This window comes from Triturus cristatus, chromosome 6, assembly GCF_964204655.1.
Source record: "Triturus cristatus chromosome 6, aTriCri1.1, whole genome shotgun sequence".
Classification (NCBI taxonomy): domain Eukaryota; kingdom Metazoa; phylum Chordata; class Amphibia; order Caudata; family Salamandridae; genus Triturus; species Triturus cristatus.
The window spans coordinates 1636285777-1636309669 of NC_140589.1; the positions used below are offsets into that span (position 1 = coordinate 1636285777).

General features: G+C 42.8%; 1 protein-coding gene across 2 annotated transcripts in view; it reads right to left on the reverse strand.

Moving 5' to 3' along the window:
- The window catches only part of PLEKHH2 (pleckstrin homology, MyTH4 and FERM domain containing H2), a 626603-nt gene that overhangs the window by 393784 nt on the left and 208926 nt on the right, over positions 1-23893 (reverse strand). For both annotated transcript variants that reach the window (XM_085612785.1, XM_085612786.1), the window contains exon 4: positions 3911-3994. In XM_085612785.1, coding sequence (XP_085468911.1) covers positions 3911-3994 — 84 coding nt within the window. The remainder of the gene's footprint in view (positions 1-3910; positions 3995-23893) is intronic.

Genomic DNA, 23893 nt, shown 5'->3' on the forward strand with positions numbered 1-23893 from the left:
CACACTATTGACAGAGAATTTCTTTTTTCATCATACTAATCAGGGTGAGAGAATAAGACGGAAAACATTTACTGCAATGCCTAAGAATTCCCTTTTCATTCCGTTCAGTTGTATTCTTCATTTGAGTCGTCACCTATTGTAAAGGCCATCCCTCCTTTTCAAAATAAGCTCTTCATATCATTAAAAGACCGCCACACCCAAGGGGGTGGGCTGTGATGGACAACCTCACTACTGGAGACTGCTACAGAGAGGGGAAATTCCTGGCGGGGATAGGAGATGATGGACTACTTGGACCTCCCGGCTACACATTTCCTTTTATATGGGAAGATATCGGGCATGATGTGAGAGCTCTGGGGAACCAGGCAAAATGAGCTGGCCACACATGAAGTGCTATAGTTACAATTAACTACGAGCAGATTGATTAACTGCTTTTACAAGGCACTTCTAAATTTGTTTATGTCCCCTTCTCATGCCTTTGGGGACCGATGGGAGACCTGTCTCCAGAAACAACTTACGGACAAGCAGTGGTCGAAGGCAATGCGAGGCATAAATACACACAGTTCAATTATCTCCACACAGCCTCTTAAGCATCTAACAACAATTTTCCACACCACTGTCCATGCTTGCCCCAGATGTGACCTGCCCAATGCTGATTTTATGCACATGGTGTATGGGAGTGTGCAGAAGTGGTGGAGTACTGGAGGGAGGAGATCCTGGAGTGCTTGGGCGGGATGCTGGGGCACGAGATTCCACAATTGCCCGAAAAATGCTCATTGGGGCTCACACAAGGGGCCACGAACCAGTAGGTATGTTTTATGTTTCTGGTATTAGTTCTGAAACTGGCCAAAAGGCAATTAGCCCTGCATTAGTAGGCCATATGGTCCCGCCCACCGCACAGTGAAGGAGAGATGTTGTGCAGTGGGCAAAAAGTGAACACTTAGCATTGAATTTGGAAGACAGTAGAGGATGCAAGAAATATCCCATGGCAAAGGCATGGATTGAACTCTCAGGAACACCCAGAGTTAGTGCGGGAACTAGACATGCCATTCACGGAGGAACAAGCATAAACTGCAGTCCCAATGTCTGTGGCCTGCGTATTGAGATTGGAGCCTTAACAGTTTAAGTGGTTGTGTTGGTGAGAGGTCGGTTTGAGTTTAACAAATTGTTGTATGCATGCAGTTGCAAAGCATATCATATCTTCCTTCTCCTACATCGCTGGTAAGTCCTGGAACGGCCTTCCCCATCACGACCGGACCTCGTCCTCTCTTTTCGAATTCATGAAGGGACTCAACTGACCCGAAGCTGCAAGGCCCACAGTGCCTGTATACCCATGCTAGTGATTAGCCATCCTTTACAAATTTGGATTGATTGATTGTAGGGGAATAGGGTTGTAATTATATATTTTTTTCATCACTTTTAATGAATTTGTATTGATACATCTGAATATTTTAAATGTTTACTTATTATTTAAATAATTGTTTCATTTGATACATTTACTAATTTATTGTTGCATGTTTTATTAATATTACGTTTCTTTCTGTATTAATTATATTTGTTTAATTTAGGTAATATTTGCAACTAAATCTTTTGCCTTTGTTTTGGAGTGTTTGTGTAATTTTGAGTTGTAGGGAGGGGAGTGAATTTAATTTGAATTATTTCATTTTTTTATGTTTTGCATTTGTTTTGTTTTATATTGGATTAATCCCAGCTTCCTCACTTTACCAAATTGTGTGATCCTAGGCAATCCTATGCAATTGTTTCATTTCACTTTCCCTCCTTTTTCTTTTATTATCACATATAGGAGGACCTTGAAATACATGAATTCAGGATGTACACTGTACAAAACCTTCTCCTGTGTTTTTAATTAATAAACTATAATGTTGTTCATGAGTAATAGGAGGCCACCCTAAGAGTGCACACAACAACTGACTTACCTCTTGGCATTTTTGTCAGTGTGGAGAAAGAATGTATGTTCCTAAATTCATGTTTAGGAGCATATCTGGAGTGGGAATAGTACATTTGACCACTCTGAAGACAACTACTTTCCCTACTCCTGTATACATTTGAGTAGGAATAGCAAATCCTTTTCCCACTTCTCTGATATCTGGTTCCTCAAATATTAGTCAGGTTTGGAAAGAAAACAACTCTCATTCTAGATGAAATTTTTGAATTCTAGAGTATTAGCCTGCCTTTTTCATTCCAGTCATTTTCCATTCTTTCCTGGAACCATTTTATGTACTTCCACTTTGGATTTTTATGATTTTGTTAAGTCATGGTATTATTCCGATCTGAATTCTGTGAAATTTCATAAATATCTAGTCCCTGATGTACAGCACTCTTTAAGGTTAATTGTTAACTAGTTTCTAGAGTATCGAATATATACTCCTCACCACTCAATATAACACAGATTGCTTTCACTGAAAATTAATCCAATCTTGATTACTCTTCACTTGCCCCTCTACATTTTTGAGAGAATATTTTTTAGAAGACAATGATGCAGCACCTGCAGGCACAATACTGAGTTGTCTACTCTGAGATGGCTGATGACTTGCCTAGGGCTGCTGAAGGTGGTGATATCAATCTGCTCATAATGCTAGAGTTCCCTGTGAAATTGTTTTAGTGTTGATCAAGGGGTTGTTGATGCATGGGCTTGGATTGGAATGTGTGGAATGTCTCTTGTTCTTTTTCACAAGATGTACTCACTCCAATCCAATGGGTTTCTCCACTCTCTGATCAATGCACACATTGTGCTAGGTGCACAAGGAGTCTATTCTGTCTCCCAGTGTCTTTAAACGTTATGATCAGCCACGGGTGACTTGCTGAGGAGTCTCCATTTATCAGTATGTTGATGGCACAACGTTTGATGTTTGAGAATTTTATGAATCAAGTGTATGCCACCTTAACTGATTTCTCTCATTAATCAAGGCTTGGCTGAAAGCAGCATGCCAAATGTTAAATACTTTCAAAACTGAATAACTACTAATTTATATTGTAAAGTCCAAACCTACAGCTCAGTTTTAGGCATCTATTCTGACAACACAAGGCAGTATACCTGCTTTTGTTGACTGTGCAAAGTCTCTTAGATTCTGATTGTGGCTGGCTTATTTCATAGCCATGTTGTTAAGAAAGTGCAGGCAATCCAATATCATTTATCCCTATTAATGCACATCAAGTCCTCTCCTCCATATGAGAGCTTTTACTGACACAGGACAAGCTATTACATATTTACATGTGCATGGTGGCAATGAGGTTCTATTGGGTCTTCCCAAATATGCACACTCACCCTTCAAACATGTTTTCCATTAAGGAGCAGGAGGTTTTCTTTATAAGTTGCTTGTTCTGAATCAACCAACCCAAGAAACTAATGCTTACTGGCAGGTCTAGGACAACACAGATTAAGGATAACCTCCATGTAAAGATCGCAAAAGTTAATAAAGTCACAGCTTATTCATAAACAATGTTCTGTTGCAATTCCCCTCCACCCTAGCTGAAGCTTACATTTTGCTCCGACATGGATGACTATTAAGAAGGATTTGACAACTTTCACTATTAATCTTGCACTTGATTTGTGACAGGTTTATGTTTTTATACAGCAATGTTGTCAGGTTTTGTTTTATATTTATAAAAATAATCTGCTTTTTGTATTTTTGGTACTTATTATTTACACAGAGTTCACTAAGCAAGGTGGACAAGAATGGCAGTGTAATGAAAAATCTAAATAAAAAGAAATACATAAAAATACATTGTAAGAGAAACACTGAAGGTGTGTGACAACCAAATGGCATATTTTACTATTAATTGTACTGATGTGCATCCAAAATCAAAATGCACATCTTTATTTTTTTATGTATAGACATTTTTGTGACATAATAGCGAAAAAATAGGTGAAACACCAACAGTTATACTGTACCTCATGTAACTTAACTGTCACCCAATCTTTGATCTTAGCAGCTTTCTCTTCTATGGATTTAGCTTCTTGTAATCTTATCTCCTTCTGAAGTAAGAGGATTAATTTTAAGTAAAAAATAAAATAAAATATACAAGTGTAGCAGAAACTCTATTTGATCAAATTACTCTCATAGCATTGACTGCATGCAATTTCTATGCATGTGCAATGCATATTACTAAATAAATATAATTAAGTCATTTTGAAAGCAAAGTACTTTTCTTTCCTACAAAAGATTTTCATCAGTCATAACACAAGCTGGCATAACACGTAGGCATTCATTTGGGGCAGCTTCCAGCCCTGGCTTTTTCTCTGGTACCTCTGACATTGCCCTTATGTCCTCTGATCTTAGGATAAATTGAACCAGATGCAAAAACAGAAAGAATAAAGGGTTAAACAAACTTCGTATACTTTCTTTAGTTTCGACCTTTTCCAGTCAGCAGTACTTTGTTAATAATCTGATAAAGGTGTAGCCTTGGTCAACTGTGAACTCATTAGTGGCCAAAGGGTGCTTTATGCCACTTCCATTCACCCTGGCATTTTGGTGAATTGACATCCAGAATATAGGACAGAAAGCATTAGCTTTTGGCCTTGACACATCAGAGTGCCGATTCCATTATGCAAACTGAAAAGGGTTCTGTCTGTCTACAGCTACTACCATTTATACCTTAAACAGTACTATAGACAATTAACACTCAGTAGACAAGTGTGATAACTTTAGATGAAACACTCCAATGTAATGTCCATTTTTTATACATTTTCAGTCAATGAGAGCAAGTTGTGCAATCAGGATAAGTGGGGAAGATCTATGGGAGGTGAGCTATGTTTGTTTTTATATTATTCGATGGTAACAACCCAACTACATATCATCAGAGATTCCAAAAACAGGTTTTGGTGCGATTGCTCTAACCTTAAAACATGCATGAGGTCAAATATTAGCATAAGATCTAGGTAAATGTATTCAGATAAAGAAAAACTTCCAACGATAATGGAAACTGGGAGTTTGAAAAGTTGTTGAATTTTTGGACGTTAACATGAAATGCGAAGCTGTAATTAAAATAAAGCATCAAAGGCTTATGACTATTGTAGCCCCTCATGCTTCCAGTCCCATTGCTGTGTCCCTTTGGCTTTCAGACCCACTTCGGGTCCTACTTTATTCCTTGCCTGTCTCAGTGTCAAGGCCAAAGGACCTAATTTCCCTGCGGAGTGAATTGGTGTGTGCAGTTGGAATTTGTGAGTTTGCTTTCTCAAGTAGTGCTAGGACAGTGGCATGTGATGCGAGGCCATGCTGGCAGACATGCAGGAACACCTTGTTGGATAAATTAACCAATAGGATTCACCTAATCTAAGAAGGATGGTGACATTGACTAACACTTCAGTCTACATTCACAACACCATTACAAGGTGAGCAACACCATTGGGATAAAACCCTGCATCCAATTCCAACAAGGCGTCCATCACTGTTACCAGTTTGTGTCCTGCTTTTCATCAGATTTAGTCTGTTCATTGAATATTGCGATCAAAACATACAAAAAGGATTCTCTTCGATCCATTCTGGTACTAGGACAGTATTATGCCAGGTTTGTGTACATGGATATGCTGTTGTTGTGACGCTGTCAAGACACCTTTTGAGGATAGGTTTACCCTTTGTTTGAACTATGGAACATGATGAGGCCTTTGAGAAGGTTAAAAGATTTACTGCGCAAGCCCCTGATCTTGTCATGCCCCACGGTCCTGCCCCTAAAACATTGGTAGTATTTAAGGAGCGCAGGTGCTAGCAAACGCCGCTTAGCGTTCTAGCTCCGAGCCCCATTTCCGTCCGTGTTGATGTTGCCTGGCTTCCGTCTTGTCTAGTTCCTGTTTCCGGTGTCGTCAATTCAGTAATTGACGAGTGTTTGGCTGCGGGTTTCCCTGTTAGGTGTGTCGTCGCCGCGTTTCCATCTGGTGTTCTGACGCGGCAGCCTTTTCCTTCCGGCCACCTTGATTTCTGGGTTTGTCTAATTTTAGTTCCCCTGAGGTATTTCCAGTACCGGTACTTTTCCTAGTGACCCGTCTTCTTCCCATGATTTGGCCGGGAGTTGAGCTCATTTGGGTTCTGAAGAAAGCACCCTTGCGGCATTTTCAGAACTGGTGCTCTACCTATAGCCTTTCCAAATCACGTGTCCTGGCCGTGCAGTGTACTAATCCCCACTCGCTATCGAGAGAGGTTCTCTCGTCTTCGCAGTACAGATCCTGTTTTCTGATTTTTCCTTTGGGGTACTATCGAGGACCACTGGGCTACATTCATGTGACTGCGCATTACACCTGAATCACGGTAACAGCGCGTTGTGCTGCCTTATTTTACTTATTGGTGTTTATAGAGAATGTGGAGATAATTGGCCTGTTTGTATTCCTAGGCAGATGAATTCTATATCCACTAGATGACAAGACACGCTCCTCCCTGTTTGAATAAACATAGGATTACAATCCTACATTCCTCATAGTCCACTTGGATACATAAGGGGTGAGCCTTGTGTGTACTTAGTATATGTTGTGTTACAGTATCACGGTACATATTTAACCCATGTTTTTCTATCGTAGGGGAGCATAGGGATTGATACACATCCATTACCCTCCTATACTACTAGTGATGACCGTTAGCCATGGTAGGTTCTATAGAAGTGGTCTGTGTCTACATTAAGGCTGTATGATAGGACTGAGTATAATATATTCTTTTATTTTACAGCTGGGTACTGCCGCCATTCTCCCTGATGTAGTCCCTCAACATACCCTGCTTTCTCCCCGCCTATCCTTGTTTTGTTTCCCTGTTTTCCCCTAACGTGTCATCTGCTACTCTAGAGTCTGATAGAGTCGGAAGACCGTAGGGGAAGGCTGAGGGCTCTTCTCCAAGTTTCTGACGCTCCTGTGGAACGTAACAGACAAGCATAACAGAACGCTAAACCTTAGTAGTTTGTTCCGCCCGAGCGTCATGGAACTGGGAGCAGTTTCGCTTGCAGATGTTGCCGGTATGATAGGCAACTTGCAGGCCGAGACTCAGGCCTTAGCGGCTAGAGTAGACACACTCCAGCGCCAACAAGGTGTAGCAGCAGTGGGAGGGAGGTCTGATGCCGTACCACCAGTAATACAGGTCACTACACCTCCTTCCATCCCCCTAGCTCCTCCTGAGAGGTTTGCGGGGGATGCTGCTAGGTGTGCAGCATTCCTTAGTCACTGTCAACTGCATTTTTCCTGTAAGGCTACCTGCTTTCCGTCTGACCAGTCCCGGGTTGCCTTTATGATTTCGTACCTTAGTGGTTCAGCAGCTGACTGGGCCATTCCTTTGGTAGATAGAGATGACCCTCTGTTGTACAACTACTCATCCTTCAAGAGGGAGTTCCGTAAGCTGTTTGATAGACATATGTACACCCATTCTGCTGATACAGAGTTGTTAGCTCTGAAACAGGGCAACCAAGACCTTGTTACGTACATTACATCCTTCCGTAGATTAGTGGTAGAGTCCAACTAGCCCGAAGAAAAGCGTAGTACACTGTTTTATAGGGGATTGCGTGATGACTTAAAGGACGCACTATCACAGATAGTAGAATTACCCGAGTCATGTACGGATCTCATAGACTTGGTAGTTAAGATAGACCACCGGGTACAAGAGAGGAAGCAAGAGAAAGGAAAAGTTGAACCCCGCTATGTAACTTCCAAGGAAAAGAGGGGAGAGGCAGCTCAGAGTTCTGAAGAGAGCGAGCCCATGCAGATCGGCATAGTAAGGGGTCTGTTGACACCTGAAGAAAGACAAAGAAGAAGAATCAATAGGCTATGCCTTTACTGTGGAAAGGCCGGTCATTTCCTACGGTCCTGTCCGATTAAACCAACCCAGACAAAGAGCTCGGGAAACTAGAGTGCCCGGGGTCACTAGAGTGCCCGGGGTCCTATGAGACAAGAATCCCGGGTAGTTCTGGACTGACAATCTCCTCCTCTGAGTACGATACAAAACCCACTAATCACCTTTATGTATCAGCCTATATCTCGCTTTAACAACTCGGTCTTCATGTGGCTGTAATGATAGATTCCGGTGCCTCTGGGAACTTTATGGATTCTGATTGGGCAAGAGAAAACTTGATACCATGCACAAAGAAAGAGGTAGCAAACAAAGTCACCACTATAGACGGCAGTTCTCTTATCTCGGGGCCAGTAACTCACAAAACCGTTCGGCTTCACATGAAAATAGACCCTTCCCATCACGAAGATATAGAGTTTGATTTGATTTGTTCCCCACAAATCCCAGTGCTTTTAGGCATCCCATGGTTGCAGACCTATAACCCTATTATAGATTGGGAAATGTCTACTCTAACATTTCGTCCTGCTACTGGACAGGAGTCCAGGATAGCAGTAGCACAGACGATACTCGACCCAGACAAGAAGGAATCCATTCCTGAATTGCCTTCCTGTTACCAGGATTTATAAACAGTATTTGATCCCAGAGAAGCTGAGGTCCTTCCCCCACACAGGGTGTACGACTGTCGGATCGACCTTGAGACAGGAGCCAGAATCCCATGTAGCAGGGTTTATGCACACACAGAGAAGGAGAATCTATACCTCAGAGAAAACTTAGACACCATGTTAGAAAAAGGGTTCATCAGGCCCTCAAGATCTCCTGCCTCTTCGTCTTTATTTTTTATACCTAAGCGAGAAGGGGGTCTTCAATGTTGTATCGATTATAGGAGATTAAACAACGTCACTATCAAGAACCGGTATCCTTTGCCTCTTATCGCCTCTCTCCTTGACAGAGTGCGCCGGGCTCAGTTTTTCACTAAGCTGGACCTGTGTGGCGCCTACCAGCTGGTGCGTGTCGAATGAGGGAGACGAGTGGAAAACAGCCTTTTGCACTAAATACGGGTTGTTTGAATATTTAGTGATGCCCTTTGGGCTATGTAATGCCCCTGCTGCATTTCAGTTTTTTATAAACGAGGTGCTCTGGGACATGCTTGATTCTTACGTTATTGCCTATATTGATGATCTGTTGATCTTCTCTCCTTCCATGTCGGAACATGTAATCCATGTGCGAAAGGTGTTGGAGCGCTTACGCGAAAACCGCCTTTATTGCAAATTGGAAAGGTGTACCTTCCATACACAAGAAGTGCCTTTTTTGGGCTTTATCGTTTCTCCTCGGGGACTTGGTATGGATCTTGTCAAGGTTGAGGCTGTTCTCTCGTGGCCGGCACCTCGTACTGTCAAGGAACTTCAGAGCTTTTTGGGCTTTGCCAATTTCTATAGGCGGTTCATTCGGAAGTATTCAGAATTGGCACATCCCATCACCACTCTATTGAGAAAGGGAGTTCCATTTGTATGGTCAAGTGAAGCAGAGAATGCCTTTCGGCAGTTAAAAGTAGCCTTCACACGTGCTCCTGTCTTGCGCCATCCGGATACTGCCTTGCCCTTTGTGGTGGAGGTGGACGCCTCTCAAGTGGCAGTGGGAGGTGTTCTTAGTCAAGTGGATCCTGACTTAGGGGAATGTCACCCAGTAGCCTATTTTTCCCACAAGTTCACACCCGCCGAATATAATTATGCAGTGGGGGACAAGGAACTTCTGGCGGTAAAGAAGGCCTTTGATGAGTGGAGGCAGTATCTACTAGGTGCTCGTTATTCAGCTATAGTATACACTGACCATCGCAACCTCCAATACCTTAAATCAGCTAAAGCCCTGTCTATGAGACAACTACGTTGGTCCCAATTCTTCTGTGAATATGACTTCACCATACAGTATCGGCCTGGAAAAAGAAACGGCAAGGCGGATGCCTTGTCCCGATTGGGTTTCGAACAACCAAAAGAGACGTTAGAGGCACCCAACATTATTCCCAGAGACTCCATCATAGGTGGGGTATTCACGGAGGAAGGTTTCAGAGACCGGATCAGACGGGACCAATTTTCAGTAAATATGCGGGAGTTAGTGGGTTCTAATGAAACCACTATCAATGAGGGCTGTGTTTGCGTCCATGGGTGAGTGGTGTTGCCTACCCGGGAATTACAAGAACAGGTTTTAGATTGGTATCATTCACATCCCATGGCAGGCCATCCAGGAATCAAGAAAACTACCAAGGCAGTACGGGAACGCTTTTGGTGGCCTACTATGCTGAAAGATATAGAAGCGTTTGTGAGGACCTGTCATTTATGTGCTCAAACTAAGGTATCCCACCGAAACCCTGTAGGCCTGCTACTCCCACTGGCCTCTCCACCGGGTCCCTGGCATACGGTTTCACTCGATTTTATAGTGGAGTTACCTGTTACCAAGCGAAAGAACAATACATTACTTGTTGTTGTGGATCTTTTCACAAAGACTGCTCATTTTATCCCTTTGGGTGGTTTGCCCACTGCTGTTTATTTGGCCTCTATATTCTTACGTCAGGTGGTCCTCCCTTCTGTTTTGATTTCGGATAGGGGGGCCCAGTTTGTATCCCGTTTTTGGAAGTGTTTATGTTCCTTGCTCCAGATAGATGTTAGACTGTCCTCTAGCCATCATCCTCAGTCGGATGGACAAACTGAGAGGGTTAACCAGTGTTTCGAGCAGTATGTGAGGAATCAGGCCCTGCATTCCCTCACGGACTGGGATGAGTTGGTATGGGTGGCAGAGATGTCGTACAATAACAGTCCGCATTCCTCCATCAACTACACACCTTTCTTTTGTTCTTATGGTTTTCACCCCAAACTGTTACCAGTAGGGGTCACCCCTGACAGCCCGACCCCGGCAGCAAATGACCTGGTTCAGAAACTACAGGAAGTACACAGGGATACCTTGGAGAACCTGGACCTGGCCAAAGTGAGATACAAGGAGGGGGCGGACTTACACAGGAGGTTAGAACCTATCTATACCCCCGGGGACAAGGTGTGGCTTTCCACCAAACACATGTCACTCAGTGGTCCTCGCAAGTTCAACCCCATGTTCATAGGTCCTTACAAGGTGCTGAAGGTGGTCAATCCGGTGGCGTTGAAGCTTGAATTGCCTTCTTCCTTCAAGATCCACCCGGTATTCCACGTCTCGTTGGTTAAATCTGTTGAGCCCGGCACTAAGGTCCTTAAAAAACCCGCTCCTGTCACCGTTCAAGACAACGAGGAGTATGAAGTCGAGGCCATAGTAGACTCCCGCAAGGTTGGGAGATCTCTCCAGTATCTTATTCATTGGAAAGGGTATGGGGTGGAAGAACGCACTTGGGAACCAGCTCGTGAAGTGCATGCTCCTCGGTTGGTGCGACTTTTCCATCTGAGACACCCGGACAAACCCAAGCTGTTGGGGGGACAGTGTGGGGGGAGTGTGCTGTCATGCCCCACGGTCCTGCCCCCAAGACATTGGTAGTATTTAAGGAGCGCAGGTGCTAGCAAACGCCGCTTAGCGTTCAAGCTCCGAGCCCCATTTCCATCCGTGTTGATGTTGCCTGGCTTCCGTCTTGTCTAGTTCCTGTTTCCGGTGTCGTCAATTCCGTAATTGACGAGTGTTTGGCTGCGGGTTTCCCTGTTAGGAGTGTCGTCGCCACGTTTCCATCTGGTGTTCTGATGCGGCAGCCTTTTCCTTCCAGCCACCTTGATTTCTGGGTTTGTCTAATTTTAGTTCCCCTGAGGTATTTTCAGTACCGGTACTTATTATTATTATTATTATTATTTTAATTATTTATATAGCGCAGCTGATACCTTGCAGGCTTCCTGGCGCTGAGGAAAAATACTATACTGAAGAGGAGCACAAGTAGGTAAGACAGGGAGGTCTAAGGGAAGAGCCAGGTCTTGATGCACTTCCTAAATGGGAGAAGTTGGGGGGTTTGGCGTATTTTAATGGGCAGACTGTTCCATAACTTGGCAGCTGCGACCCTAAAGGATCTGCCCCCGGTTCTGACTTTATTGTATCTGGGCACCCTTACCAGATACGCCGAGGAAGACCGAAGCTCTCTAGTAGGAGTATACCACTGAAACAAGGTTTGCAGGGGCCTGGGCCCGAGTCCGTGCAAGGCCTTGAATACAATGCAGAGGGACTTAAAAGCCACCCGCTGCTTTAGGGGTAGCCAGTGCAATTCGGCCAGTGCCGCAGTGGCCGAAGACCTTCTCGACCAGCCGAGAGCCAGTTTGGCCGCGGCTGATTGAATTCGTTGCAACCGGTCCAACAGCGTGACAGGGGACTCAAGGAGTAGGGCGTTGCAGTAGTCCAGGCGACTCAGAATCGTACACCTGACTACCAGCGCCCGGGCTTGTGCAGGGAGAAGTGGCATAATTTTTCGCAGGGAGCGTAGCAAAGCCGTGCAGATCCCCACTGTTTTTGCCACCTGGGTTTCCATACTCAGCTTGTTATCGAGCATGACCCCCAGGTTGCGGACCGAGGAGACAGGTTTAGGTTTCTCCCTTGTCTCAGGAGGCCAGAAGTCGTTCGGGAACTGGTGTGATAGCGTGGTGCCAGCATGGAACAAAACCTCTGTTTTGGAGGCATTAAATTGAAGAGAGTTCCTATGGAGCCAGCCAGCCGTTTCTCTAAGACACTCATGGAAGGAGGTCAGGGAGATGGAGTCCTCTCCTTCCCAGGAGAGAATGAGCTGGGTGTCATCTGCGTAATTAATTGTTTTTAACCCGAATGACTTGATTAATGTAATCAGTGGTTTAAGGTATACATTAAAAAGGATGGGACTGATGGAGGATCCCTGGGGAACTCCCTGTGGCACAGGTGAAAAAGCAGATTGAAATGGGGGGAGGGAGACAGCCTGTCTCCTGTCCTGCAGGTAAGAATGAAACCAAAGCAAAGCTGTGCCTTCCACACCAGCTTCCCTGAGTCTCAACAGCAGCGTCCTGTGGTTGACCGTATCGAATGCGGCAGACAGGTCCAGCAGTATCAATGCCACTGACTGGCCCCTGTCTGCACGCATGCGAAGATCCTCCATGGCTGTTAAAATCGCCGTTTCGGTCCCGTGGGAAGGACGGAAGCCGAATTGGAGATCGTCCAGAAGGTTGTTCTGCTCAAGATGGATAGAAAGGCAGGAACTGACCCATCGTTCCACTACCTTCACAGGGAAAGGCAGTAGGGAGATGGGTCGATAGTTGGAAAGGCAGTCTGGGTTGAGGGAGGGTTTCTTCAGGAGCGGGGTAACAAGCGCCTGTTTCCACGGGGTTGGAACATAGCCACATTGCAAAGACTGGTTGCAAATTTGGCGCAGGATGCCAAAAAGTTCTATTCCAGAGCTTTTCCAAATTTTTGGAGGCAGTGGGTCGAGCGGGGAACCTGAGGTAATACTGAACGCCAGTTTTGCAAACTCGGGTTCAGAGATCATGGAGAATGCTCTCAGTCTAGCCGTCGCGCAGGAAGATTGAGGCGACAGGTCCAGGGGGCTGGTGCTGGCTCCCTGAGTATTGGCATCTCCCAGTGCGGGGGGGGTCTTCAGGTTTTGAATAATGGTATTAATTTTATTAATGAAAAAGGTTGCCAAATTATCACAGAGGGCTTGGGTGGGAGGCTGCGTTGACGTAACACAATCTGGGTGAGTAAGATTTCTAAGTATCTGGAAAATGCTTTTTGCACTATTTGTGGCGTTGGTAATCGTAGAACAGTAATAATTAGCCTTTTCTCGGACAATGGCAGATTTATACGCTCGGAGATTGTCTTTCCAAAGAGTTTTATTGGAGTCGAGATAGCCTTGCCTCCACTTTCTCTCAGATTGTCTGCAAACCAGCTTGAGGGCTCTCAGGGAGTCGTTGAACCAAGGGGCGGCTGCTCTTCTCCTTGGCTTACATTTTTCCAGAGGAACGATACGCTCTGAGATATTAACGATGTTGGTGCAGAAGGACGTATAGTTGTCCTCCACCGACCGGGCTGTGGAGAAGCTGTCTTCCACCTCGAATACGGGGCCAGTCAGTCTCTGTTTATCTAAGACTTTCCAGTCTCTATACAGAGAGTCGGGTGTGACACTGAGTGGCGGTTTGTTAGCTCTGCCGCTGGCTATGTGAAATTTAATAAGTGCATGGTCAGTCCAGCACAAAGGCAGAATGTCGTTCAGGAAAGCCAGCTGGGGGGAAGAAAAAATAAGGTCGAGCTGGTTTCCAGCTGAGTGTGTAGGTTCACTGACCAATTGCGAAAGTCCCACACCTTCGCAGGAGAGTAGGAGATTGTTTAAAGCAGAGTCCAGACTACCATTGGGCCAAAGATTGAAATCACCCAGAACAAGCAATTTGTTGTGGGAAGTGGCCATATTCGTAATAGTCGTGAGGAGCGACTGCTGTTGTGTGGAATTAAAAGCTCCCGGCGGGCGGTAACATATTACGGCCGTAAAGGATGTTCCGGAGAGACAGTTAATTGAAAGACCTAATATTTCCGTACCAGCCACTGGGTCCATGTCAAGTGTTTTTATGGACCAGGAGGCATTTTCAGAACTGGTGCTCTACCGTTAGCCTTTCCAAATCCTGTGTCCTGGCCGTGCAGTGTACTAATCCCCACTCGCTATCGAGAGAGGTACTCTCGTCTTCGCAGTACAGATCCTGTTTTCTGATTTTTCCTTTGGGGTACTATCGAGGACCACTGGGCTACATTCATGTGACTGCACATTAAACCTGAATCACGGTAACAGCGCGTTGCGCTGCCTTATTTTACTTATTTGTGTTTATAGAGAATGTGGAGATAATTGGCCTGATTGTATTCCTAGGCAGATGAATTCTATATCCACTAGATGACAAGACACGCTCCTCCCCGTTTGAATAAACCTAGGATTACAATCCTACATTCCTCATAGTCCACTTGGATACATAAGGGGTGAGCCTTGTGTGTACTTAGTATATGTTGTGTTACAGTATCACGGTACTTATTTAACCCATGTTTTTCTATCGTAGGGGAGCATAGGGATTGATACACATCCATTACCCTCCTACACTACTAGTGATGACCGTTAGCCATGGTAGGTTCTATAGAAGTGGTCTGTGTCTACATTAAGGCTGTATGATAGGACTGAGTATAATATATTCTTTTATTTTACAGCTGGGTACTGCCGCCATTCTCCCTGACGTGGTCCCTCAACATACCCTGCTTTCTCCCCGCCTATCCTTGTTTTGTTTCCCTGTTTTCCCCTAACGTGTCATCTGCTACTCTAGAGTCTGATAGAGTCGGAAGACCGTAGGGGAAGGCTGAGGGCTCTTCTCCAAGTTCCTGATGCTCCTGTGGAACGTAACAGACAAGCATAACAGATCTCAACACTTTTGATCCCAATGGAAAATCAGTTGAGCTTGTGGATGCCATTTCCATTGCGTTAGGGGCAGTGTTAAGTCAGATGTTGAATAGCAGGAAAAGAGTTCTCATTTATATCTAGAGCAGTTAGAGGAGCGGAACAGCACTACAGCACTATTGAGAATCAGGCTTTGGCTTGCATTTGGGCAGTGGGGAAATTTAAGAACTTTTTGTGGGGGAAGGCTTTTGTGTTGATCACTGATCATAAGCCATTGGTGTACATGATGGATGGAGTAAGGTCAAGTAAAGCTTCCTCTAGGATTATCCAATTTATTACACGATTACAAGAGTTTAATTTCGAAATATACCATATTTCAGGTGGAAAGAATATCACCGCTGACTGTTTTTCAAGGTTTCCACTGAAGGATGAGAAGGAAGAAGCAATTCTAGACCAGCCTGAGTATGGAGTTGTAGATGTCTTGAAAAATTGCAATGGTACCATATCAGAGACGGAATGGGAAAATCTGTCTAAAGAAGATGAACTATTGGCTAAAGTTAAACAGTATGCTATTAATGGGTGGCCACCCAGTAGGAGTCTTGATCCAGGATTACAGAGTTATGCTCAGGTGAGTTGAGTATAGCGAACAACATTATTGTTAGGCATGGTCTGTTTGTCCACCTTTGGGTCTTAGAAACAAACTCATTTGTTTGGCTCACTTTGGACATCCAGGTGTCTCTGGAACAAAACAATTACTTAAACAGCAGATGTAAATGTTGAAGGGTTTGTGGATACTTTTACAGTTTGGGTGCATTCTGATAAACATTTGAAAGTGTCATTTGAACCAGTAATATTACAGAACTGTCAATAAAAACCTTGGGAGAAGGTGGCTATTGCTTTTTCAGGACCTTATGATGTACTGGAAAGACAATATAGATTGTTGATAGTCTTGATTGACAACTTTTCGAAGTGGATTTACCATGCTTCTGTTGAGAATCCCAATACTGATGAGGTGATCAAATTTTTTGGAAAGGATCTTTCAAATTGAAGGTTTTCATAAAGTATTAATATCTGAAAATAGGGTACAATTCTAGTAATCTAAAATGTTGCTTTTCTGAAAAAGTATAGTATCGTTATACAGTCCAAAAACAAATGGTCAAGTAAAAAGGGCAAGCAGATTTATTAAAGATGGTATTCATGCTGCACTGGATAACGGAAGGGATTTTTTCAACTTTTTGAGAGAAAAATTTGTGGAGTTCCCATAACACACCACATTTGGCAACTGGTGAGTCTCCATCTTTGATGAGGGGAAGGCAAAGTTGTACTTTTTGTTAACTCCAAATGTTGGGAGTTCCAGTAGGTCAAGAGGTATGAGAAAGTGGTGGGAAAATTTTAAGAAACATTTAGTAATGTGCAAGTTAAAAGCAAGAATTATCATGATAATGTTCATAGAGCCAAATCAAAACACTTATCACTGTGCGTGATTGGGTGTTTATTGCCAACCCTGTTTTGCAATGTAAGGGCACATCTAAGTTTTCTGCACCCGTTCAAGTTGATAAGGGGACAGGCAGTGCAGTATTACTACACTAGAGGGGTTGGTGGAACAAGAGTTCAGTGGTGGTGCTTAAACCTGGACAACAAGAAATGTTTAAAGAAAAGGTCAACAATTCATTTTAGTATGATGTCGGGCATAAAAAATGTTGAAAGAGGTGTTTATGGACAATTCATCTTTTGAGGATGTCAGCACACAGAGCGTATTGAATGGAGGAAGGCGGTTGGGGCAGGAAGAATCAAACTTGAAGGAATCTCTTCCAGGTGTGTCTAATTCGGATATTCCAACTTCTGAACAGGATGGGATTACTAGTAAATTGCCTGTTTGTAAAACATCTTTTGATGTTCCTTCTTCTGAAAATGAAGGGTTGACTAAGGAATTGTCTGTTCCTAATGCATCTTTTCCTGTGAAGGGGCATGTGGTGCCTGGGGTGATTTCCCAGACCAAAAGGTTGGACAAATTGCCAAAGAGGTTGGAAGACTTTATATTTAGGTAAGATATTATGAGTTTATTATTGTTGTCTTTATGTTTTTTAATTCAACGTAGTATTATATTTGTGGGAAACATGTTTATCTTTTGCATTTATTAGACAGTCATTTAAATTTTTGCTATTGTTTTTTCATGCTTATGTTGTGTTTTTTTTAAAAAAAGAGATATGTTGTAAAGAATGTTAAAAGCAGACGTTTGCTATAGAAAACACAATACATGTGACCCTGACATGATGGAGGTATTTTCCAGAGTAGGGTTCATTTGTTTTTAGTTTCCTGCTTTGGACCACCAGTATAAGCCAAGTGGCTCTGAACAGGAAAGAATTATGTTAGATAATAGGGGTGATGGTCTGAGGTACTTTGACTGACAGCCCAGTGTCAGTCATGCCATTGGTCTAACATTTCCACCAGTGGAGGCAGATTAGGCTCAGTGTTGTATAGAACATTAGATATGTCATTGGGATCTTTGTCATGATGTAATGATGGAATGTGGAATATGGAAGGCATTAACAATGCTGAGCTGTTGGACGCGATTCACTGTTCCTCACCAGTGGGCTTTTTACTTTGCCACTAGAATAAATCTTTTATTCTTTAATCTCTCCCTGGTAATGTATGTGAGCAGAGCACTATTTGCTACTCATCTGATTTTAGTGATGAAAGTGTAGTACTTTGTATTGATGATATTCAACCTCAATCACATGAGGACATCCAAGTCATGCACATGGAAATTGGTACCATCAAGAGACCTAACTGTCGTATAGCAGTTGGTAACACGGTTGTCAATATGATGCAGATTTTGGATCCCCATTCATATTAATTGGTACAGAAGGTTGGAAAACATTTAACAATGTGACCCTGATTAAATCTTTCATCAAACCTATAGCATATGGTGGCAAACCTATTGTGGTTTTAGGTGAGTTTAATACCACATTTTCTTTTAAAGGCAGCAGTAGTGTATGTAGCTAACATGGTTCATCGTTGTTGGGATGGCTGGAACAATGACATTTAGGAATAATTTTGGACCTGAATAGCCCAGAACAGGTAATGCTAAAGAAGGATTACACAGGTGTTCATGAAATTCAACTGTCAATATGGGAAACCAAGCTCCCCAAAGTCTTTAATGAAACCCTAGGGAAGTTAGAATGCTTTAAGCATGAAATAAAGCTTAACAATGGTGTTGATCCTGTAGTTCATAAAGTGAGAAGAGTTCCTTTAGCCATCAGAACAGATCTACGGAAAGAGCAAGGTAAATTACAACAACAAGACATTATTGAGCCTATTGAAAGCTCGGAATAGTTCTCTCCTGTTGTTCTGGCAAGGAAATCCAATGGGAGTTTCAGAATGTGCGTGGTCTAAGAGATCTGAAGGCCAAAATCTGGGTAGATTGTCATCCTTTGCCCAACATACCAGAAATGATATAGTTGGTCAGAGGTGTCAATTGGTTTTCAACTCTTGACATGACCTTGGCTTATAACCAAATAGTTTTGCATGAGGATTCACGTCATTTATCGGAATTTATTACTCCAGAAGGTGTTTTTCGCTTCAAAAGAATGCCTTTTGGTTTAGCCTCAGCATCTGCTGTGTTTCAACATCTCATGGAAGTTCTATTTAAAGACGTTGAAGGCATTTTGTATTTCCAGGAGGATGTATTTGCTTTTGGGGACACAAAGGACAACCATGACAGGCATTTAGCACATGTTCTGAATGTCCTAGAACAGAAAGGGGCCACACTAAAAGCTGATAAATGCAAGTTTGGTGTAGCTGAATTAACTTATTTGGGTCATCAACTATCAGCAGTGGAGGTTGAACCTAAAGACAGCCTAGTTAAGGCCACTGTGGAAGCACCTGCTCCCCAGGGAAAGGACCAGTTGAATTCATTCATGTGTTTGATGGACTTCTATTCTAGGCTCTTTCCCAGTTGTGCCCAAAGAACACATACCATGCGCCAATTGTTAAGGAAGAATGAGAAATTGGTGTGGAGCGATTTGTGTGAGCAGGAATTTGTTGACATCAAAAAGGAAATTGGCAATGCCATTCCCCTCATACCTTTTGATACTAGAGATTCCAGCATAATCATTATAGACACTAGCCAATATGGGTTAGGAGCTGTATTGCTGCAAAAGAGGAAGGGCAGAGAAGAGGTAGTAGCATTTGCTAGCCGTGGACTCAAAGGAGCAGAGGCGTTATACTCTGTTGTGGAGTGTGAAGCTCTGGCTTGTTGGTGGGGTGTCAACCATTTTCGTCAGTACTTGTGGGGCACCAAGTTTGTGATCAGAGTAGATCACAAACCTTTAATAAACATGTTCACCAGGAAAGGGGCTGGTAAAGCTACACCTAGGATAGCCAAGTGGCTGTATAGGATGCAGGACTACTGTTACAAGATGGAATATATTCCCCGCATCAGGTACGTGATGGCAGATTGTTTATCAAGACTGTCTGTGAGTACCCATGAAGAAAGTCAGAGGATTTTGGAAAAGGATGATGTGGTGATAACTGAGATGCCTTGTGCTACCCAGTGTGCCATCTCAGAACCTGAATGGTTAAATGCATTAAGGAATTACACTACTTTAACCACGGTCATAAAATATATCAATGAAGGTTGGTCTAATGGTAAAATACAGGATGAGCGTGTGAATGCTTTCAGGAAAAAATGTATCAGAGTTGTCTGTTATGGAAGGTGAGTTCTGAAGAGCTGATCTACTTGTTGTGCCTTGTGTTATTAGATCAAGAGTTTTAGAACTAGCCCAAGAGGGTCACCTAGGCATGAGGGCCATGAAAAGGAGAGTGAGGGATTCATATTGGTGGCCGGGTATGGACAGACAAATTGAACAGTATGTGAGGGTTTGCAAGGCTTGTTTTGCCAGCGACAAGACACAAGTAACTGTTCCTTCTCCTATTGTTGCGGTGCCAGTTACGGAGACTGCTTGGTCTACGCTGGCGATGGATATAATAGGTCCAGTCGTTGTGAACCATGGTCATATAAACTATGGTATTGTAATTGTGGATTACTTTTCTAGATGGGTAGCAGGTGTGTTTGTGAATAGCATTACTTCAGTAGTGGTGGAAGATGTCTTGAAGAAATTATTTTTCGAGGATGGTGTTCCTGATGAATTGGTTACAGATAATGATCCCCAATTTGTGTCCCAGGATTTTAAGACCCTCCTTTCCAATTTTGGTGTTAAGCATATTACCACTTTGTTGTACCATCCTAGATAGGTTAGTCGAGCTCTGCAACAGAATGATCAAAGAGAATATGCAATTGTTTGTTGCAAGTGGATTGTATTGGATGCAAGTAAAAAATGTGGTTTGGGCTTTTTGCTCTACACCAATGACCCAATGCTGATACCAAGATGTCTCCTTTCATGCTACTCAAGGGGAGATTACCTGGATCGAAAATGAACAGGTGATGGATAAAGAAGAAGATGGAGTCTGTAGATACTATGCAAAGTGTGAAAGAGAAATGTGTGTTTTCTCAGGACATTTATGCCACATCAGCACATAAAACTCTATATGTGGATGTCGGGGATTGGGTGCGAGTGAAATTTCCCTTTAGAGGGGGAAAGAGAGTTGCCAGATCTTCATCTCCTAAGAAGGTGGTAAGAGTTAGTGATTTCTCTGTAACCTAGGAAGATGGTAAATGTTGGAATAAAAACAAATTATCAGAGGTTCACAGAGAGCATGAATCTGAGACAGGTGATCTAGGACAAGACAAAAAAAAAGCAAGAAATGAACCAACGTATTGTGTTGAGGTGATTGAGTAGGAGCTCTAAAATACCTAATAGGCTCAAGGATTTTGTATTAGGTTAAGAGTGTATTATTTTTATGAATTAATGTATATAAGATTATGTCATGCTGTATGTTTTTTAGATTTTGATTTCTTCATGTTATTGTGTTTGTTATTGTCTTTGATAAGGGGAAGATGTGTTGGGATCTGATTTCCTTCCACGCATGGCATGGAGAATGCCTCTTCATTCTCCTTTATGCGTGTGTAGAATGTTTTCCTTTGAACAGGGAGACGCTGTTGCTGTCAGCCTCCTTCCCTACAAGTCACTTCCGAAGATGCTTCGCAAATACAGAAATCTTGCACTTACCTTGACTTGTGGCATCTTTACAGTCTGTGACATGCCTTCTGCAATCACCTCTATGTACTGTAGTTGTAGAAGTCACTAAAATAACTTAATTTTTCACTACTATTTCCCTACCACTTCCTATATGTGTGCTCAGGTGAACGCACAGGGGATCTGCCTACAAACAACTGTCCTACTATCGTAGCATTTATGCAATTTGAAAAACTAAATACATATACTTTAAAGAGAGCTCATGTGGTTGAGCCCAAAAACAAAGATACTCAGAGCAAAGAGTAGGGTGAACATCTCAGAGTATGGAACCCTTGAAGCTTGTGATGTGGATAGGCATTTTTCCAAGGAGGCTGCAGCAGTTCTGTCATTTACAGTGGAGGGGGCACAAATGAGAATTAAGCTCTCTGAGTAGAAACAAAGGTCTAGTGCTGAGGAACTGGGAGGGGAGGAACTTCTCAAAGACCTCTGATCAGTCCAGTGGTCACTTGCTAGTTGTATGATAGCAGTCTGTACACTGGGAAATGAGATCATCGGCGACTGACCCACTCTCAGCACCGGTACCAGCAGGTGTGACTGCCTGAGAGGTCACATAGTTCCAGTTGCAAGGATAATAAACTTGGATGGGAGAGGAGGTTGATTACCTCAGCAATACCCTCCAGCCATCTCAGTTCTGGCATGGAACGTGGCTGCATTGCCACACTTTGATCTGAGGTTTGGTGAGTTTGTACTCAGATCAATGCAGCCCAATAAATTCTGTCTCTAAAGCAACCTAATGTTTCCTTTGTAAAGTAATTACTTTCTTTTTCTGTCATCCAAATGATACTGCATCAATCTGCATTGGTCTACAAGTGCAATTAGGGCTAGTAACTATCTTTTGAGTGTTCTGGATCCTAGGTATTTCCTTATCTTGATATTACTGACTTTTAAAATATCAGCACAAGTATAAGCATAATTTCACTCCTCTAGTTCTGGTGTAGATCAGCAGGGTAATGGATTTGCTTACTAATATTCCAAGGATACAACATGAACAAATCTAACCCAGAGAAACATTAGGGTTGGAGCATGGAGGACTTCACCGTGGTCCATGGTCTCCTGGATACTTGTGCTTCCATCTAGTTGATAAGAGCAAGTTGGAACACTTTTCTAGGGGTTCAAGCCCCCAGGCATTACAGAAAATTCTAGAACCTTTCATGCCCCCATAGAGGAAAATCCTATCCAGTGGGATGAGTGATGAACATGAATGAACATGAAAAGAAAAGGTTAAGTGGCCTTCCTATAGCTCCCTCATCCTTACTGACCCCATTAGTAAGATTTGCTGTATTGAATTTTGAAGGAAGCCCCCGATAAAGGTCCCTTATCCATCTCTTTATCAAGCATGTTTTTCCCTATCTTATAGGGTAAATGATCTTAATTTCTTTCTGAACTTAGAATTTTCCCATTTGTTACTGAATGCTATTATACTCTTTCCCTATTTTCGATGCTTGGCATTGCCACTCTCACTCATTATCCTCTGGAAACCACCAGTTTTCCAGTTAGAGCTCACTGCAGTTGATACCTGGTGCATTTGACCCACCAATGATACTCGTCCAAATGGCCTTGCATGCAAGGAAAAGCAAAGAAATGAAGGAGAAGCAAGAGAAAGCTCCCTTTGTTTCTGTGTACCAATCTGGCACATAAAATGGGAGGATCTCTCTGCTGCCAAAGCAACTAACAGATGTTGGCTTCAGCGCCTGTATATACCCCTCCTGCATACAATACTGTTCAACTGGAGGAGAAAGTAGGGGTAGGAGGTTTGAATCTTCACATTGTAAGAAGAGACTTGCCAAGTTGCCCAACATTAAGGCCAGAGTGGAAAAAGACCCTCATAGGCATGATCACGGCAATTATGTGATTCTGCACCGGCAGTGTCTTCCGCATAATTATAGATTTGCCATCTTTGCCACATAATCAATTATCTGCTCTACAATTTGAGATTTTATTTAAAGTTACTAAAAATGTGCCGAAATAGATGTACATGATATGTTTCCCCCTCTGCAGAAGGTCTTTTTCTGTTGTTTTTTCTCCTTTTTTCATTTCCTTTGCCCCAGTTGGGCCATTTGTTTTGGAGTTATTTTATTATCGTGCTATTGGAATTATGTTTTTGATAAATGAAGTGGAATTTTGCAAATTCAAATTATTTGGGTTCCCTGGTAGATTGGTGGTTAGCCCTACACTGCACATTGTCAAGTATTGAGTAGGACGGGACATGTATGGTGACCTAAGGCAAATATTATGCGTTGTGGCTATTCCGATAATTGTACTTAGGACTGTTTTGAATATGCCTATTTTATAAGACTTGTATTGCAAAAATTGAAAATGCCAATAAAGATGCTTTAAAAAAAAAAAAGTTACTAAAAATGTGGTGAGTTGTGCTGCTGTGGAGTGAAAGATTGACTGGCCACCTTTCTTTTGCTTATTGCTATATTTAGGTGATAGATTGGTACTAATCTGATGAAAACTTTGCCTAGACAGTATCAAAGTGTAAAAATGACATAACATTGAAGTAAAACTATCACAAAATGTGCCTCATAATTTGGATTTTTCTTGTTGCATAATTTAGTCAATGCTGCTGCATAATTCTAGTAGCCATGCTTAAAGGTAAGTGAAATAGGAATCTGCATCGT